We start from the raw sequence: 15,000 nt of genomic DNA on the forward strand, positions 1-15,000 counted from the left end.
ATAGACCACTCTTTCTATGGGTTTACCTGCGCAATAAACCACTTGAGATGTTGGGAGGACACTCGAAAAGCTTGTAAATCACGAGCCGTTAGGCGAGTGATTTACAAGCTTTACTCGTGTTTTTCTAACATCCCGCGTGGTTTATTTGGCCAGTAAGCCCATAGAGAGAGTGGTCTTTTGCTTAAATAAAACCGTTGGGGAGGCAGCGTGGCCGAGTAGTCAGCGTGTCGGACTCGCAATCCAGCGCTCGTGTTTGAGTCCCACTCTGATCATTACCTCGACTGAACTGTTTCTCGGTAGCCCCGTGTTCAAATCCTCGATCGGCCACGCTTGTAAATGGCCAACTGGTTTGCCTCCGGCTAGTAAGGATTCTTAACAATGTTATGCTCAATTCGAACTTTTTGTTTCAGTTGTTTGCTCGGCCCCACTAGCAATTGTGCTATAAACATTGCCGAGGGTAAATAAAGGTTATATTTTTTCAATTATTTTTTTTAAATCTAAAAAAAAAAAAAAAAAATCTGTTGGTGGTCGTAGATCATTGCGCTGAATTCTATTACCACTGTTTTCACCGCTACGCGACCTTAGAAAACAAAATGCACTCGGCAATAGACTTTTGTCTATCATGCAAACCGCGGTACCTTTCATGATCTGCCGAAGCGAAGCTTCGGACTTCGCACTAATAGGATAGGAATAGGATCTGGGTCTAGCGCAATTTTTTGACGTCATACAAGTCGTACAACATTCGCACACGTATACTTGCTCGCTTCGAGTTGCTGCAACATTATTCTGAGCAACAAAATGCGTATAAATCTGTGAAAGCCGGTCACGTTCAGCAAACAAGATTTGGGAAGATTTCATGGTCAGGTTTGATCAATCGACGAGTCTGCAGCGAGGAACGAGTAAAGATGAAATTATAATCACCAGGGCTTTGGTGGGTTATGTTTCCAGAATTTTGGCAGAATTCATAGTAATTTATCGTCATGATTCAAAGTATTATCTTTGTGTGGATATATCAAGTGATTCTGGTGACCGCTGCTGATTTGAGTCGGAGTTTCAAATTTTCTTGGACCGTTTACACTTACTACATGTACGCGACCGATCGACTCGATTCGCGGCACTTCGCATTTGTGTATAGTTTACTGATCTGGACAAATGGCCCCTTAAAAAATTAAGAGTGCCTGCATGTAAGAATCAGACAAATTCTTAATTTCGCGGCAAGGGTCGAAAATTCGATTTCGCTCATATTCTTATGGTAGATAGGCTAAGGCATGACAAAAACTACTGGATAGTTTTTTTGGCAAAATATTCTTTTATTTCAAAGAAATATGCAAATTACCAAATTCCGTTAAAATCGTCATTTGACGCACCATATTATTAAGCAAGTTTAAGAGCCTCGCATGCAAAACCACATCATTTTTCCGTCTTTAAAACACTCAAATATTTTTGTGCAATGTTTAAATGTGCACTGGGTTGATTTTAGGGAATGTTGCGTTGTCTTTTTGGGTGCAAAATAATTAAATTTCGAAGACATGTATTTCATTTACTTAAAAGTACTTCGTGAATACAATTAATTTTCACCATGTGCGAAACCTTCAAATAGATTAAGCTTCTGGTGGTTGAATCGCAGAAGGATGGTCTACAGATTCCTATAAAAATTTCTTTGGGCAAATGATTGTGAGCGACGCGAGAGCTTTTCAAAGTACGTCAAAAACGCAAATATTTGACCATCCGTCGTCAAATTTCAATTTACGGGTTAGACATATATTTTAGCATGCGCCACATGACTTGACCTATAATAAGTTGAAATAGACACAGAGCTGATAATTTCGATAATGTTCTGACCTTATTTGTTGTAAAAGGCAGGTCCAAAGCCGATTTGACGTGTTTCTAGTCGGTCTCCCACCATTCGTCGTTCACAAAGCAGAAGTTTGCTTTTGTTTACACAAGGTTAACGTCCGATGTACATCGCTTACGGTCAACCTATTATTGGTCGAATACCATGAATCTGTGACCATCTTTCTGCGCATATGAACATCACTGCATCTAAGTCAAAAACGGCTGAGTCATTTGTAGATAGCTGCTTGCTTTGCACTGCGCCAAAATATTACGTTTGATCGATCGCTGACCATTGCTGATAAGCGTGTCGGCGCAGCACAATCTTACAGCCGTTATTTGTTCGTCACGCAATGCTGTCACGGCATATGCTGCACATTTTGATTTATTTTGTATATATAGAGCACTCTCAGGATAACTGAAACAATTTAGTCATTGTTCATCTGTTAATTCATGTATGTAATAATATGTGTATATTTAAATAATCGTATTCTATAGTGTACGTGGCCTCGGTCCAAATCACGTTTGTTGTACGTTCTGATGTTTCAGACAACAGCTGATAAAGCTAGTGGCTGTACTCACTAGAATTTAAAAAAAATCGTCATAAACAAATTATAGATCAATGAAGAAAGAACTAGCTGAAATAAAAATAGGAAATCACAACGAGTCTAATTCGTGCGAAAAACAGACTAAATTTAATTAGTAATTACGTGAGTAAATAGCCCTGGCCATGCTATTTTATTTGGTGTATTTTGTTTGCTTAGTGGAGGCACTGGTATTGTAACAGAAAATAGAGGGCTGTTGTCAGTACAGTCCAAACTTATTGTCAGTAAAATATTGTAAATAAAACACCTATTGACCGGTTACCTCCGCGGCCACCATTTGGTCGTTCCGATAAGGGTTTCATTATTGTCTTTACCCCTATTAAGCGGCCACCTAAAATTCAAAAACTTTATTTTGGAAAGGGCGATGGCAGATAAGAGTCTGAAATTGAAGGTGCATGACGAGTGATAATTCAAACACACGTCTATCATGATTGTCTTGAATGGACTCCATGTTCACCAAGAAATTTATAACCCGATAGTGAAAAATTAAATATTTAAGGTACACCAACCTCTATTTAAGCGGCTAGCCCCATCAAGCGGTCACCACCCATTTCCCCGGGGGTAGTCCACTGTATTACATGTAAACCAAAAATAATTGCACAGCGCGAAAAGACTTAGGTATGAGTTTAGCGTTACAGTATTTCGCAGGGCATATAGGTAGCGGTGGTCGAGTAAAATATAACAACAGGGGCAATGGTAAACTATTCATTCTTTTCATTTCTTAATTTAATCTCTTCCTACTCAACACGATTGCGTGCTCCCAGTGGTTCCAAGCCTTACGGAGCCTTAGGATTAGTATTAGGATAGAAATTGCCCTACCCCTACCCCCTAAAATGGGATGACAGCATTGCGTGACGAACAAGGAACCACTGCAAACGAGGATTCAAACTATGATGATTAAACGTAATATTTCGGTGTAGTGCAAAGCAAGCAACTATCTACAAATGACTTAACCGTTTTTGACTTAGATGCAGTGATGGTCATATGTGTCGAAAGAGGGTCACATATTCATGGTATTCGACCATTAAATAAGTTGACAGTTAGCGATGCACATCGGACGTTATGTAAACAAAAGCAAACTTGTGCTTACGTGCGACGAATGGTGAGAGAAACACGTCAAATCGCCTTTGGACCTGCCTTTTACGGCAAGTGAGGTTAGAACATTTCGAAATTATCAGCTCTGTGTCTATTTCAACTTATTATAGGTCAAGTCATGTGGCGCATGCTAAAATATACGTCTAACCCGTAAATTGTAATTTGACGACGGATGGTCAAATATTTGCATTTTTAACGTACTTTGAAAAGCTCTCGCGTCAATCACAGTCATTTGCCCAAAGAAATTTTTACAGGAATCTGTAGACCATCTTTCGGCGATTCAACCACCAGAAGCTTAATCTATTTGCAGGTTTCGCACATAATGAAAATTAATTATTTTCACGAAGTACTTTTAACTGAATGAAATACATGTCTTCGAAATTTAATTATTTTGCACCCAAAAAGACAACGCAACATTCCCTAAAATCAACCCAGTGCACATTTAAACATTGCACAAAAATATTTGAGTGTTTTAAAGACGGAAAAATGATGTGGTTTTGCATGCGAGGCTCTTAAACTTGCTTAATAATATGGTGCGTCAAATGACGATTTTAACGGAATTTGGTAATTTGCATATTTCTTTGAAATAAAAGAATATTTTGCCAAAAAAACTATCCAGTAGTTTTTGCCATGCCCTTGCCTATCTACCATGAAAATATGAGCGAAATCGAATTTTCGACCGTTGCCGAGCTATTTTCCATTTTTATGGACAGGGACTCTTAATATCTGAAACTTTTGTCGGCGAATTGCCATGCAACTAGTCATCCCAGGCCAGGGTATTCCGAAATTCTTTTTCTAAATCTTCAAAGCGATTTTGATTTAGTTAGGTCAGGTTTGCATTCCCTGTGGAATGAGTACGCTTCATCAACTGGTGTTTACAAGCTCATGGAAACAGTCTTTCAGAGTTTAGAATCTGAAGAAGTGAAAATTTAATTTCATGATGACATCCCCTATTTTAATTTTGCACACAATTGTACAGGTTGACTAACAATTATTGGAAAAATCACCCGACTTGTGCAAATTTTTGCAATCGAAGAAATTGGCGCTCATCATTTTCTTTTTCAGAATTTGTTGAAAGAATTGTGGTTTATTAAAGCAAATGTACCTTAATTAAACTTTGGGCATTGGACTTATAAAAATAAAGTAGAAACAGATATACTCCATATTAATATATAGAATTAGCTAAGCCTAAAAGCGGAACTCCTGGGCCGGGTTGTTCCGAGCCTGATTATGCTTATTCATCGAGAATTTTGATTTGCGTGTTTTTTTTTTTTTTTTAACTTTATTTGGCGCTCTGAGTTTCAATAATCTCAAACTACACAAACATTTGTAATTTTAACCCTAACTTCAATAAAACAATAAAAGCAGAAACCGACACAACGCGGTAAGATGATTGTCTAAGGTGTGCTATATTTCGCCAGGCTGGCCAAACCAGCCTTCTTCAGGTACTTGAAGATGGCTGGTTTAACCAGCCGAAATATAGTACACCTTAAAAAATCATCTTACCGCGTTGTGTCGGTTTCTGCTTTTATATTTTCTTTTTTTTTATTTCCTATGTGAAGCCGATTAGATCACTATCGATTCAACGTATACCAGCAGGATCACCGTTCTGTTGCATGCTAAAAGATTTTATGGTCAATAAAACATGTGTTCCTAATGAGATCTTTTTGTTTTCAGTTTATGCAGCTACACTTCTTCAAGAAGACCTTCCCAAAAGTATAATTTTCTCGTAAGTATGTTTTCTCCGGCATGACTACATTCAACCTATTCCTAAGGCCTAGCGCAGGGGGGTAAGGGGGATAAATAAATAGTTCCAAAACCCTTGAAAATTGAATTTTTCTTGTCGCTCAATGTAGTCTCTTGACCGAACATTGGATGTGTAACGGTCGTGTAACGTTGTTCTTATTTTTATTTATTTATTTGTTTTTTTTAGGTTTTCTTTCTTTCTTTTCTTTTCTTTTCTTTTTTTTGGGGGGTGGGGGAGGTCTTTGAATGCTTCCATTTTACTGCCGATTGTCTCAACTCTTTTGTCGCTCATTGTGGGCTGTTGACCTAACATTAGAGGTATTTACCGCTAAACACGTGCACATAGATAAACAAAAGCCGAGGGATTTTGCCGAACAAAATGTAAGCTTAATTTAGTCAACACGTGGTCGATGTTGTTGTTTTCTAGTGCTTCTTCAACTTTTTTTCCACTGCAAGGGAGTCGAATGATCGTCGGTCAAACGTTCGATTAGATGAATTCAATTAAATACAAAGCCAGTCTCTAGGCCAAACACTGGACGTATTAAACCTTACAGAATGCATCAACGAGACGCCTTCGTTGTGATTTTGTTAGACTGTTCACAGCCTCACTTTTTTTCAACGCAAAAGAAAAAGCTAGCGAAGCGGGCGCGAAACACGCGGGAGTGGGGACGGGGAGGCGAGCAAAGCAAGCCAAACGAAGAATAGAAAGACGGTGGAGATCTTTCGAAGAAAGCGGTTTTATTAGACTCCTCCCCCTGTCATCGCCTTAACAGTTCGGCCTCTTGGCTAATTGAATAAATCGGATTTGAGCGGTAAATTGCTCGTTTAATTGTTTACAAGTTCAGCTTGCAAACAACGACACGATACCCCAAAAAACCTGCAAAAGAAATTGAGAGCCGAAATCAAGCGTTCTTTTCGATTTTTGTAAGATCTTGGCTATTCGCTTGAGGAATTTTGGTGAGACGTCTCATTTATCAACGGAAAATTTGTTTGCTTAACCCAGACACGAAGGCGTTACACTAAGCGTGACATAACTGTGTAACGGAAGATCTTTGTTCCTCAATATGTTTTGGAATTTTGCATCCAAAGGTCTTCAGCTGCACCGAAAACAAGCTTGTATTTCGCTTCTTCACTTAAAAGAAGCACATCGTCCTTTGTGAACGAAACGATGGAAGGAATCCCAAGCTCTTCCATCTTCCGTCGGCAAAATTGTAACAACGTCCTTCGACCGAAGCAGATGAACAACAACTTCTTTGAGCGAAGGAATATGTGGAAATTTCTCTAAGCAGGAATCTCACAACTGCCTCATCATGTGTCAAAGATGACAACAGCTGGAAACGGCAAAACGCGACTGGACGCAATCATGATTATCAACCAATGGAAATTCTCCGTTTCTGGAGCAACGGGGAATTCACATTTTTCCAAAGATGTCTGCCGCCCCTCTATTTTTCTCCGTCCCCACCCCATACCCTGTCAATCATGCAGTTTTGTACTAGTGTCCAGCTCTCTCGCGATTCTATCCGCGCGTTCAACGATCGAATAACCTATATTTATATATTTAGCCAAGCCTAAAAGTGGAGCTCCTAGACTAGGATAGGCGAGAATTTTGATTTGAGTTTTGTAACTTTGCGGTGAGGTTTTCTGTTTATGTTGTTTTGCCTGTTGTTTCGAGTTTGAATAATCTAGAACTACACAAAACAAAAGCAGTAAAAAACGTTTTTATACAAGAAAAGTTTGTACCTTGGTTAACTTTTAAGAGTCACTGCCTGTAAATATGGAGAATCCAACGAGAGGTCTGTACGGGTCCGCAAATGATCCCTGGACCGCAAATGATCCCGGACCGCAAATGATCCCGGACCGGAAGTGATCTCCATATTGGACCGCAAATGATCCTAGTCAAAAAATAAGGAATGGCATGGATGGTGGGATTGTGTGGATAGGGAATTGGCCTACGTGAATACCGATGTTTTTATTAAAGCCATCTTATAATTATAATGGCTTACAACTTGCTTTTTTTCATACTTTCGTCTAAATTTTGTTGCTAACTAGGATGTTATGAATATCACCACTCAATCATCAACTTGGCTTGGATTTCTTTGCAATTCTCAGTAAAATTATGATCAGTGCAACATACGCTACATATCCTCCTTTGTTAAACATTGATATTTCGGTGTTATAGTTAAATCACATTTTATCAGCCATTAACATCACTCGTCTAAAGTTTTAAACTAAAATCTAACCATGAAGCAACTATTACAGAAGACGCTGTCACCTGAGTAGACCCACAAGCCTACAATTACGCTTCATCACTCTGTAAAACACCTAGTGTGTAGCACTGGAAATTTGAACAAATTTATTTTGTAATTTTTCCATGGTCGTATTTTGGCTTTAATTCCTCGGAAATGACTACTTGAGTATTCTAAGAAGCCAAAATTCCAAGCTATAGTTATGAAGTTCAGCTTCATGACCAAGTACAGCCAAGGCTTGCACTTCGTTTTGACAATTAGCTGTTTGATAGATGTTTGATACTATCGCCACCGGGATTTCGAGAATGCTTACAAGTAGGTGTTCTTTTAAGACTTCTAATTCGATAGATCGTCTTCACGTGACGTGTTTTTATCCTCATCAGGCATAAGAGGCGGTATATTTATATCTGTTTACAATTAGCGTGCTTCGTTTGGAAACCAGAGCATTTTGAATTTCAGGGTTATGGAGGTTGCGTGACCCAAGGCTACGATAGAGTTTGTTGAAAAATATATACTTATCTCATGATTTTGAGCCTTTTCAGAAGTTAGAGCATTAGGAAAAGTGTTTATGTAAATGCCTGTTTGTTTAGTGCTGATAATCAGTCGCCCAGAAAGCCAAAGTAAGTTCCAGATGTTTACACTATATTCCGGCCGCCATATTGGTGTACCACGGATGTACACCACCATGGCGTTTTCTTTCTGGGCTCTGTAAATTTCTGGGAAACATTTACGACGAATATCTGAAGTCTGGGGAAACGCACAGGCCTAAAACTTGGAGAAGTGTCTTATTTAGCTATCTTCTATAGCGTACATCACAATTTCTTAGCTTTTTCCATTGGTTGGTTTTCGATTTATTATTTTTTTATTGCGCGACAGTGAAAACGATGTGTACCCTTCGAAGAACAAAACAGCAACTGTGGAATATTTTTTTGTAAAATGATAAAACGTGTTTTTTAGTTCATAATTCTTGTACCTGTTCTCACCTTCCTCTAATATAAATCCATACCATTCCTTATTTTTGGATCGGGATCATTTGCGGTCCAATATGGGGATCATTTCCGGCCCGGGATCATTTGCGGTTCAAATTGGGGATCATTTGCGGTCCGGGATCATTTGCGGTCCTGGGATCATTTGCGGACCCGTACAGGTCGGAAAATTCGGATTTTCTCTTATTGCGTCAAAAAGACCCTTTTGGTGAAGTATTTTCAGAAATATACTTTCAAAGTTCCAGCGACTTCACATTTTTGTGAAATCTAGGAAAGTTCGAAATACCGCTCAATCAACCAAGATGGCCGATGGAATTTATGCAAAATTGCACATTTTCAACAGGCTAGTACTGAAAGAAGGGAACTTGCCTGGATTTCATATTCACACAGTTTGTAATTTACACTTTGATCATTTCTCTGAGCTAAGAGTCATCTTGAAGTAAATATGTTTTGTCTACTTCTTGGCCGTTTGAAAAATACAACTATCGCAATTTAATTTACATGTAAGATTTCAACTGATTTTAGAGGGTCATAACTCTTCTAGTATACGAATATCTCAACAAATAAATGGTCCTAAAGGAAGAGCTATACTATAGGTATACCATATCTAAATGGCTAGTTTGGCCCGTGAAAATTAAGCGCGCTAAACGAAAAACTATAAAGGGTATTTTGACCAATTGTGTCTTTCTTAGACGATTGAGCGAGCAAGAACTTCGATTTCGCAGTCATCTTTATGAACATAATTCGAAATGTTTCATCACACAAATTATTCGTAGACATCGTGCATTGTAGACTTAAGCAATACTTTAAATAATACCTCAGAATAAGCCTTGGTTAGAGATGACAGTCTTCTAGAAATCAGCCGGCGCTCAACTAGCAGACGATTTTGGCAAAATGTCGGCCCTCAAGGTGGAACGGTAATCCTGCATTCAAAACTTGAGCACCTTTGGCGAATAAATGGAGAAAAGGCATCGCTACTTCTTCCTTGGTTTTATTAGTTCTCTATTTTTACTTTAAAAAAGGGGAACCAATCCCGACTGCAGCGATTAATAGAACGTTTGCTCGGAACGAAACGCAAGTGTTTATGTAACGTTTGTGTACACAACTTGAATATGCAAATTGTTCTCCTTGTCACGGTGTCACGCCATGCAATTCACTACGACAACATACCTAACAACGCTGGCTGACCAGTCACAGTTTTAAACCGCTGCATTTGAACTTTTCCCTCTACATTGTTTAGACAAAGATACATATGGAAAATGCCAAAAGGGAAGTAGCGAACGTTTCTCGGTTTTATCTGTCAAATTTACGGCGATTTTGGATTGTGAAACTCCCGTTCATGATTTATGAGTCTTTATGGCCCGTCACAAGAGTCACCTCGTCTTCTCACGTAGAATTCTACAGGACTTTTCCATCTATAACCAAGGCCATTGATTAGGTATGATTTAAATTGTTGCTTACATGTGTGATACACAATGTCAAAGAACAATTTGTGTGATGAAACATGTCGAATTATGTTCATAAAGATGACTGCGAAATTGAAATTCTTGCTCGCTCGTTCAAAAAAGACGCAATTGGTCAAAATACCCTTTATAGTTTTTCAACTAGCGCGCTTAATTTTCTCAGGCCAAACTAGCCATTTAGATATGGTATACCTATAGCATAGCACTTCCTTTAGAACCTTTTATTGGTTGAGATATTCGTATACTAGAAGAGTTATGACCCTCTAAAATCAGTTAAAATTTTACATGTAAATTAAATTGCGATAGTTGTATTTTTCAAACGGCCAAGAAGTAAACAAAACATATTTACTTCAAGATGACTCTTAGCTCAGAGAAATGATCAAAGTGTAAATTACAAACTGTGTGAATATGAAATCCAGGCAAGTTCCCTTCTTTCTGTACTAGCCTGTTGAAAATGTGCAATTTTGCATAAATTCCATCGGCCATCTTGGTTGATTGAGCGGTATTTCGAACTTTCCTAGATTTCACAAAAATGTGAAGTCGCTGGAACTTTGAAAGTATATTTCTGGAAATACTTCACCAAAAGGGTCTTTTCAACGCAATAAAAGAAAATCCGAATTTTCCGACCTGTCGTTGGATTCTCCATATTTACAGGCAGTGGCTCTTAATCATAAGTTAGCGTTAACCAGCTTCTGAACAACCCGGCCCTGGGGCCCGTTTCTCGAAAGTCCCGGAAACTTTTCGGGCCAGCAAAGCCATTTTAGTTAATCTGCATCTAAATACAGAGAGGTGTATACGTCGGAAACTTCTTGTACGAAGGAAACATCTTAATATGTGAATACAACAGGTCTGTAATCAAAAGGTTTGAGGTTTTGCTACGGCTTTTCGGGTGCGAAAACTTTTCGGGACCTTCGAGAAATGGGTTCCTGATTGCAACAAGTTAACCTGACATGAGCCCGCGATCCAATTAAAGAATCGGTACTTGGTCAGCGGTCAACTTCAAAAAAACATATCACCCTGATAAGCCATAAATTTGAGATTGCGATATGGTCGAGTGATACTGGTCACCAGACACCTTGTTATAGCAGGTGTCAATTGATCATAACTGACATAACATGAATGTCCAAACTCAAAGAAGTAGGCTGTAAGCCAAGGCTGCATGTCTCTGACAATCTATTAACTAGGGTATGGCCGCCATCTTACACGACTTTGTCGTCGCCGCCGTCGCGTGTACGTGCCCACGAGCAATATCGCTGGCCTTGATAACCATGAGAAAATCAATTCATGGTTTTCCTTTTCTTTCCTCTATGAGGATGGGGCTCCGCTTGGTGGCTCTTCGAGCCACCTGGCGGAGAAATAGGGAAAAAGAGAAATAGAGCGCTTTCCACTTAGCCAAAGATTCCGGAAATTTCAGTGGGAATTCAAATGGAAAGGTCCGTTTCAGTTTCTTCCGACCGGAATATTCCGAATCACCTCTGGAGGTGGTCCACTTATTTCAGTCGGAATATTCGGATCGAAATTCGCCGTTCCATTTTTGACAAACCGGTTCTTTGCCCAAACTAGGGAATTCGGAAAAGGAATGAAAAATGGTAAGAGCCATTCCTACTGGTTGGCCTGGTTTAATGGGAAAATGTCATTCCATTTTCTGCGGGTTTTCCCGCTGATCTCTGACCGGTCGGTTTGGCATAATGGGAAGCACCCATAGTTTCTCTATGAGATAGAAATAGAAACTCTTCGGCATTGATTTTCTTGCCTAAACTAGTTCGGACAGCTCGAGCTTTGATGACAGTGTAAACAAGTACAAACACAAAATTTAAAAACTTTTGACGACGCGTTGTCTTGCAGTGTCGCTGGTCAAAACTTCATTACTCGGGCTCCCGTAGAAAGCCCGAGTCAAAAAATTGCAAGTGATACGTCGTCGTCGTAATTTGTCGCCAAATGGGGGGTCATGCCTAGCGTAGTGCGAGGAAACTGGGGATGAGAATGCGACAGCTCTCACTCTTCGTGAACAACAATGTGAATGCTGTCTTTTGCAAACAAAGTTTGGGAAAGACTTGATAAGATGTCGATTGTTTGCGGAACGGGTTGGCCCACAAGTTATATTGCTTGAAAGCCTGCCGGATAAGCAAAGTTAAAACTCGTTCTCACGAGATAACAAAGGAGCCATTTACGAGTTCAAACTACTATTAAAAACACGGACAAAAAACAAATCATGATGCTCAGACGACCAACTAGGATGTTGAAAAATCAAAAAGTCTTCGTAAGCACTCCTTGGAAGATAAGGCAAACAATATGCAATTGGATAAATAGGGTACTGAACGAAGCAACTTGAATAGTAAATATCTAAGGGTAACTCTTGTGTCAGAAAGTACCCTGATTCTCTTATTTGTTTTTGCCCGGCGGCCGGCAAGTGTTTTCAAAAAGCTAGATACCTGGCAGTCCGAAATTATTATAGAATTTCCAAGGAATAATTCAATCAATTGTTAGAATACAGTAGAGTAGTAAATCTGCCGTCAGTAAGATCATTGGCATCAACAATGTCACGCAACCTGTAGCGGACTTTCGTCATGTTATGGTCTGTTTTGTGCTTCCATGGTCTTCCATGCCGAGACAATGTGCGCAGTTCGGAAATCCATTGGTATTTCTTCGCAGATAGAACATTCTCAGCCGCTATCTTGGTTTTCTATGAAGGAAGGACATATGGGATAAAAAAAGAAGCCCCTACCCCGGGATCTGGTACTCTCCCCAGTTTTCGCTCGCCATCAAAACACAAACAAACAAACAAACAAACAAAACAAAAACAAACAAACAAACAAACAAAAACGGTGGTAATCGATCTCTTCAACCGCGCTGTGAAATAAGGGATCATTAGGTGATTAAACTAATGTTGAACAAGTGGCAGGAATGGATCAGTAAGGATAGCTTGTGCATTCCCTCCCGACATCGCTACTTAAAAGGTTGAAGTTTCACACCTTCACTTATTGCAGTGATTCGCATTTTTTCTTCTTTTTCAAATTGGGAGCTGAAACCAGTTGATTTTTATTTTATTTATTTATTTATTTATTTATTCATTTATTTTTTTTTACTTGTTTGTCTTTCCATGTTCCATGTGCCCGGCCTTATCGACGGCCGTAAAATACACTTTGTGTTATTTTGTGTCTTATTTAATTTTCTATCGGCGGCGTATCTAATTGATCAGATCAGAAATCAACTATCTAATTCCCGTGACTTTTGGTGGCTATCATTAAGACTTTCAGCCTATTTCTCAGCAATGAGTAAATTTTGTAAATCTCTACTAGGTAGGAAATGCGTCATTTCTCATCTGACATTTTAATTTTCAGTAATTCTCAGCTTTCAGTTAATTAAACCCAATCCAAACCGTCTAACTACATGTGATATGATAAACATTTATATTATGCACAGGCAAGTAAAAACTCTAACGATACAATGCTCCGACGTTTCGGCGAGCTCATGACGTCATTATCAAGAAATGAATGAAAAGAGCGAGCTCAAAAGAGTGAAGACCTGTAAATTTACAGAAATAAAGTTAAGTTAAACAAATAATTTAACGCGGATCGAATCTGTTTGTACATTCAAACGTGGTCTTTATGTAAATTTACAGGTTTTAACTCTCTTGAACTTGCTCTTTTTATTCATTCCTTGCTAATGGCGTCATGAACTCGCCGAAACGTCAAAGCATTTTATCGTTAGTTTTGAATTGCCTGTGTACTTCTAAAACACTATTAATAAAAGCTCTATTATACTTTCTGTTTTCCAAAAAGAGAGACGGTTACAGGGAAATTGTCCTCTTACTTCTCCGAAGAAAGTGGTGTCTGCGTAAAATTTTCTCCTAAAACGGTGCCGGAGCCCAAACTCATCACATGTTATTCATGGCGTCGCAATACTGTTGTCGTACCTCTTGAAGACGATGAAACACTGGTCAGCAGCGTAGTACAACTTGGGTGCGATGATCCAGTTGGCGTTAACTTCACTGGTATTACCCTGGCGTTGTCGCACAGTGCAGTTGAATCAAGAGACCACGAGTTGGTGATGAAATAACTTTTTAACCCAGAGGAAGGTACTTGGAAGGATTTAGAGAATGCACCTGGTATGTTGCTCTTCATTTTAACAACTAAAAAATGATCTTTGACCGCGCGTTGTTCAAAAAAAAAAAAATATATATATATATATATAAATTAATTGTCACAGAATCGGTGTGAAATTTAGTTTACAGTCTTTTTATTTATCTCGATGGGTCAAATATCTCAAAACTTTGCTTTGCTTGCGCATAAAAATAAAAATAAACTAGCTTCTGACTGATTATTTGTACTGCAGTCTTTTTTCCCGAACAATTCAGTCACAAGTATGAATAATTCGCGATTTCTGTGTGTATGTGAATGTGTGTGTTGGCCTCTTTCATTGCGTGGCAAAGGTTCAACCGAAGGAAAATGGCATTGGTGGATTCAATTTATGTCAAAGAACACATCAGTCGTGGATCTAGGGTTGGAATCACATCCTCCTCCACCTTCTCTTCCCTCTCTTCTTTAAGCCCGCATTTAGGGTCCACCTTAATTTAATGTCAGAAGGACAGAAAAAAATTGGGTCCCACCTTGCAAAGAGGTCTGGATCCACCACAGCCCACCGCTCTTTCTGGAGTTCAACTGTATCAGTAAACCATATAGAAAAGAGGTAAAGGTTCCAGATATTATTTTTCTTATTTGCATCTGTTTATTGTAGAACCTCTTGATGAGATTCTTGAACCGCAAAGGGAATTACGATTTGACCAAGCCAGAATAACTAGCTTTTCTCTGTACGCTGTGATTTGTCGTCTAAAGTCCTACACGTTTTCATGCGACGAGTCAGTGAAAAGTCCTGACTTTACTTGTCAAGTCCCAGGACATCCTGATATGAGTGTGACAATTCCTAAAACGCTCTTGCCTAAGGATATGGAAGTGAAAATAAAGGTAAGGGAATAATACTAATAATTAAAAACGTTCTTCACTAGATTTACATTCATTTTCTGACA

General features: G+C 39.0%; 2 protein-coding genes across 2 annotated transcripts in view; both read left to right on the top strand.

Annotated features, from left to right (window-relative positions):
- LOC145487131 (uncharacterized) overlaps window positions 1-14,783 on the top strand; it is a 76,386-nt gene extending 61,603 nt beyond the window's left edge. Inside the window, exons 4-6 of the mRNA XM_081465858.1 lie at window positions 5,211-5,262; window positions 13,757-14,082; window positions 14,712-14,783. Of these exons, the coding sequence (XP_081321984.1) occupies window positions 5,211-5,262; window positions 13,757-14,033 (329 nt within the window). The 3' untranslated portion in view covers window positions 14,034-14,082; window positions 14,712-14,783. The remainder of the gene's footprint in view (window positions 1-5,210; window positions 5,263-13,756; window positions 14,083-14,711) is intronic.
- LOC145486866 (uncharacterized) overlaps window positions 14,226-15,000 on the top strand; it is a 52,978-nt gene continuing 52,203 nt past the window's right edge. The window contains exons 1-2 of the mRNA XM_081465581.1: window positions 14,226-14,229; window positions 14,712-14,938. Of these exons, the coding sequence (XP_081321707.1) occupies window positions 14,226-14,229; window positions 14,712-14,938 (231 nt within the window). The remainder of the gene's footprint in view (window positions 14,230-14,711; window positions 14,939-15,000) is intronic.

This window comes from Orbicella franksi, chromosome 5, assembly GCF_964199315.1.
Source record: "Orbicella franksi chromosome 5, jaOrbFran1.1, whole genome shotgun sequence".
Lineage (NCBI taxonomy): Eukaryota > Metazoa > Cnidaria > Anthozoa > Scleractinia > Merulinidae > Orbicella > Orbicella franksi.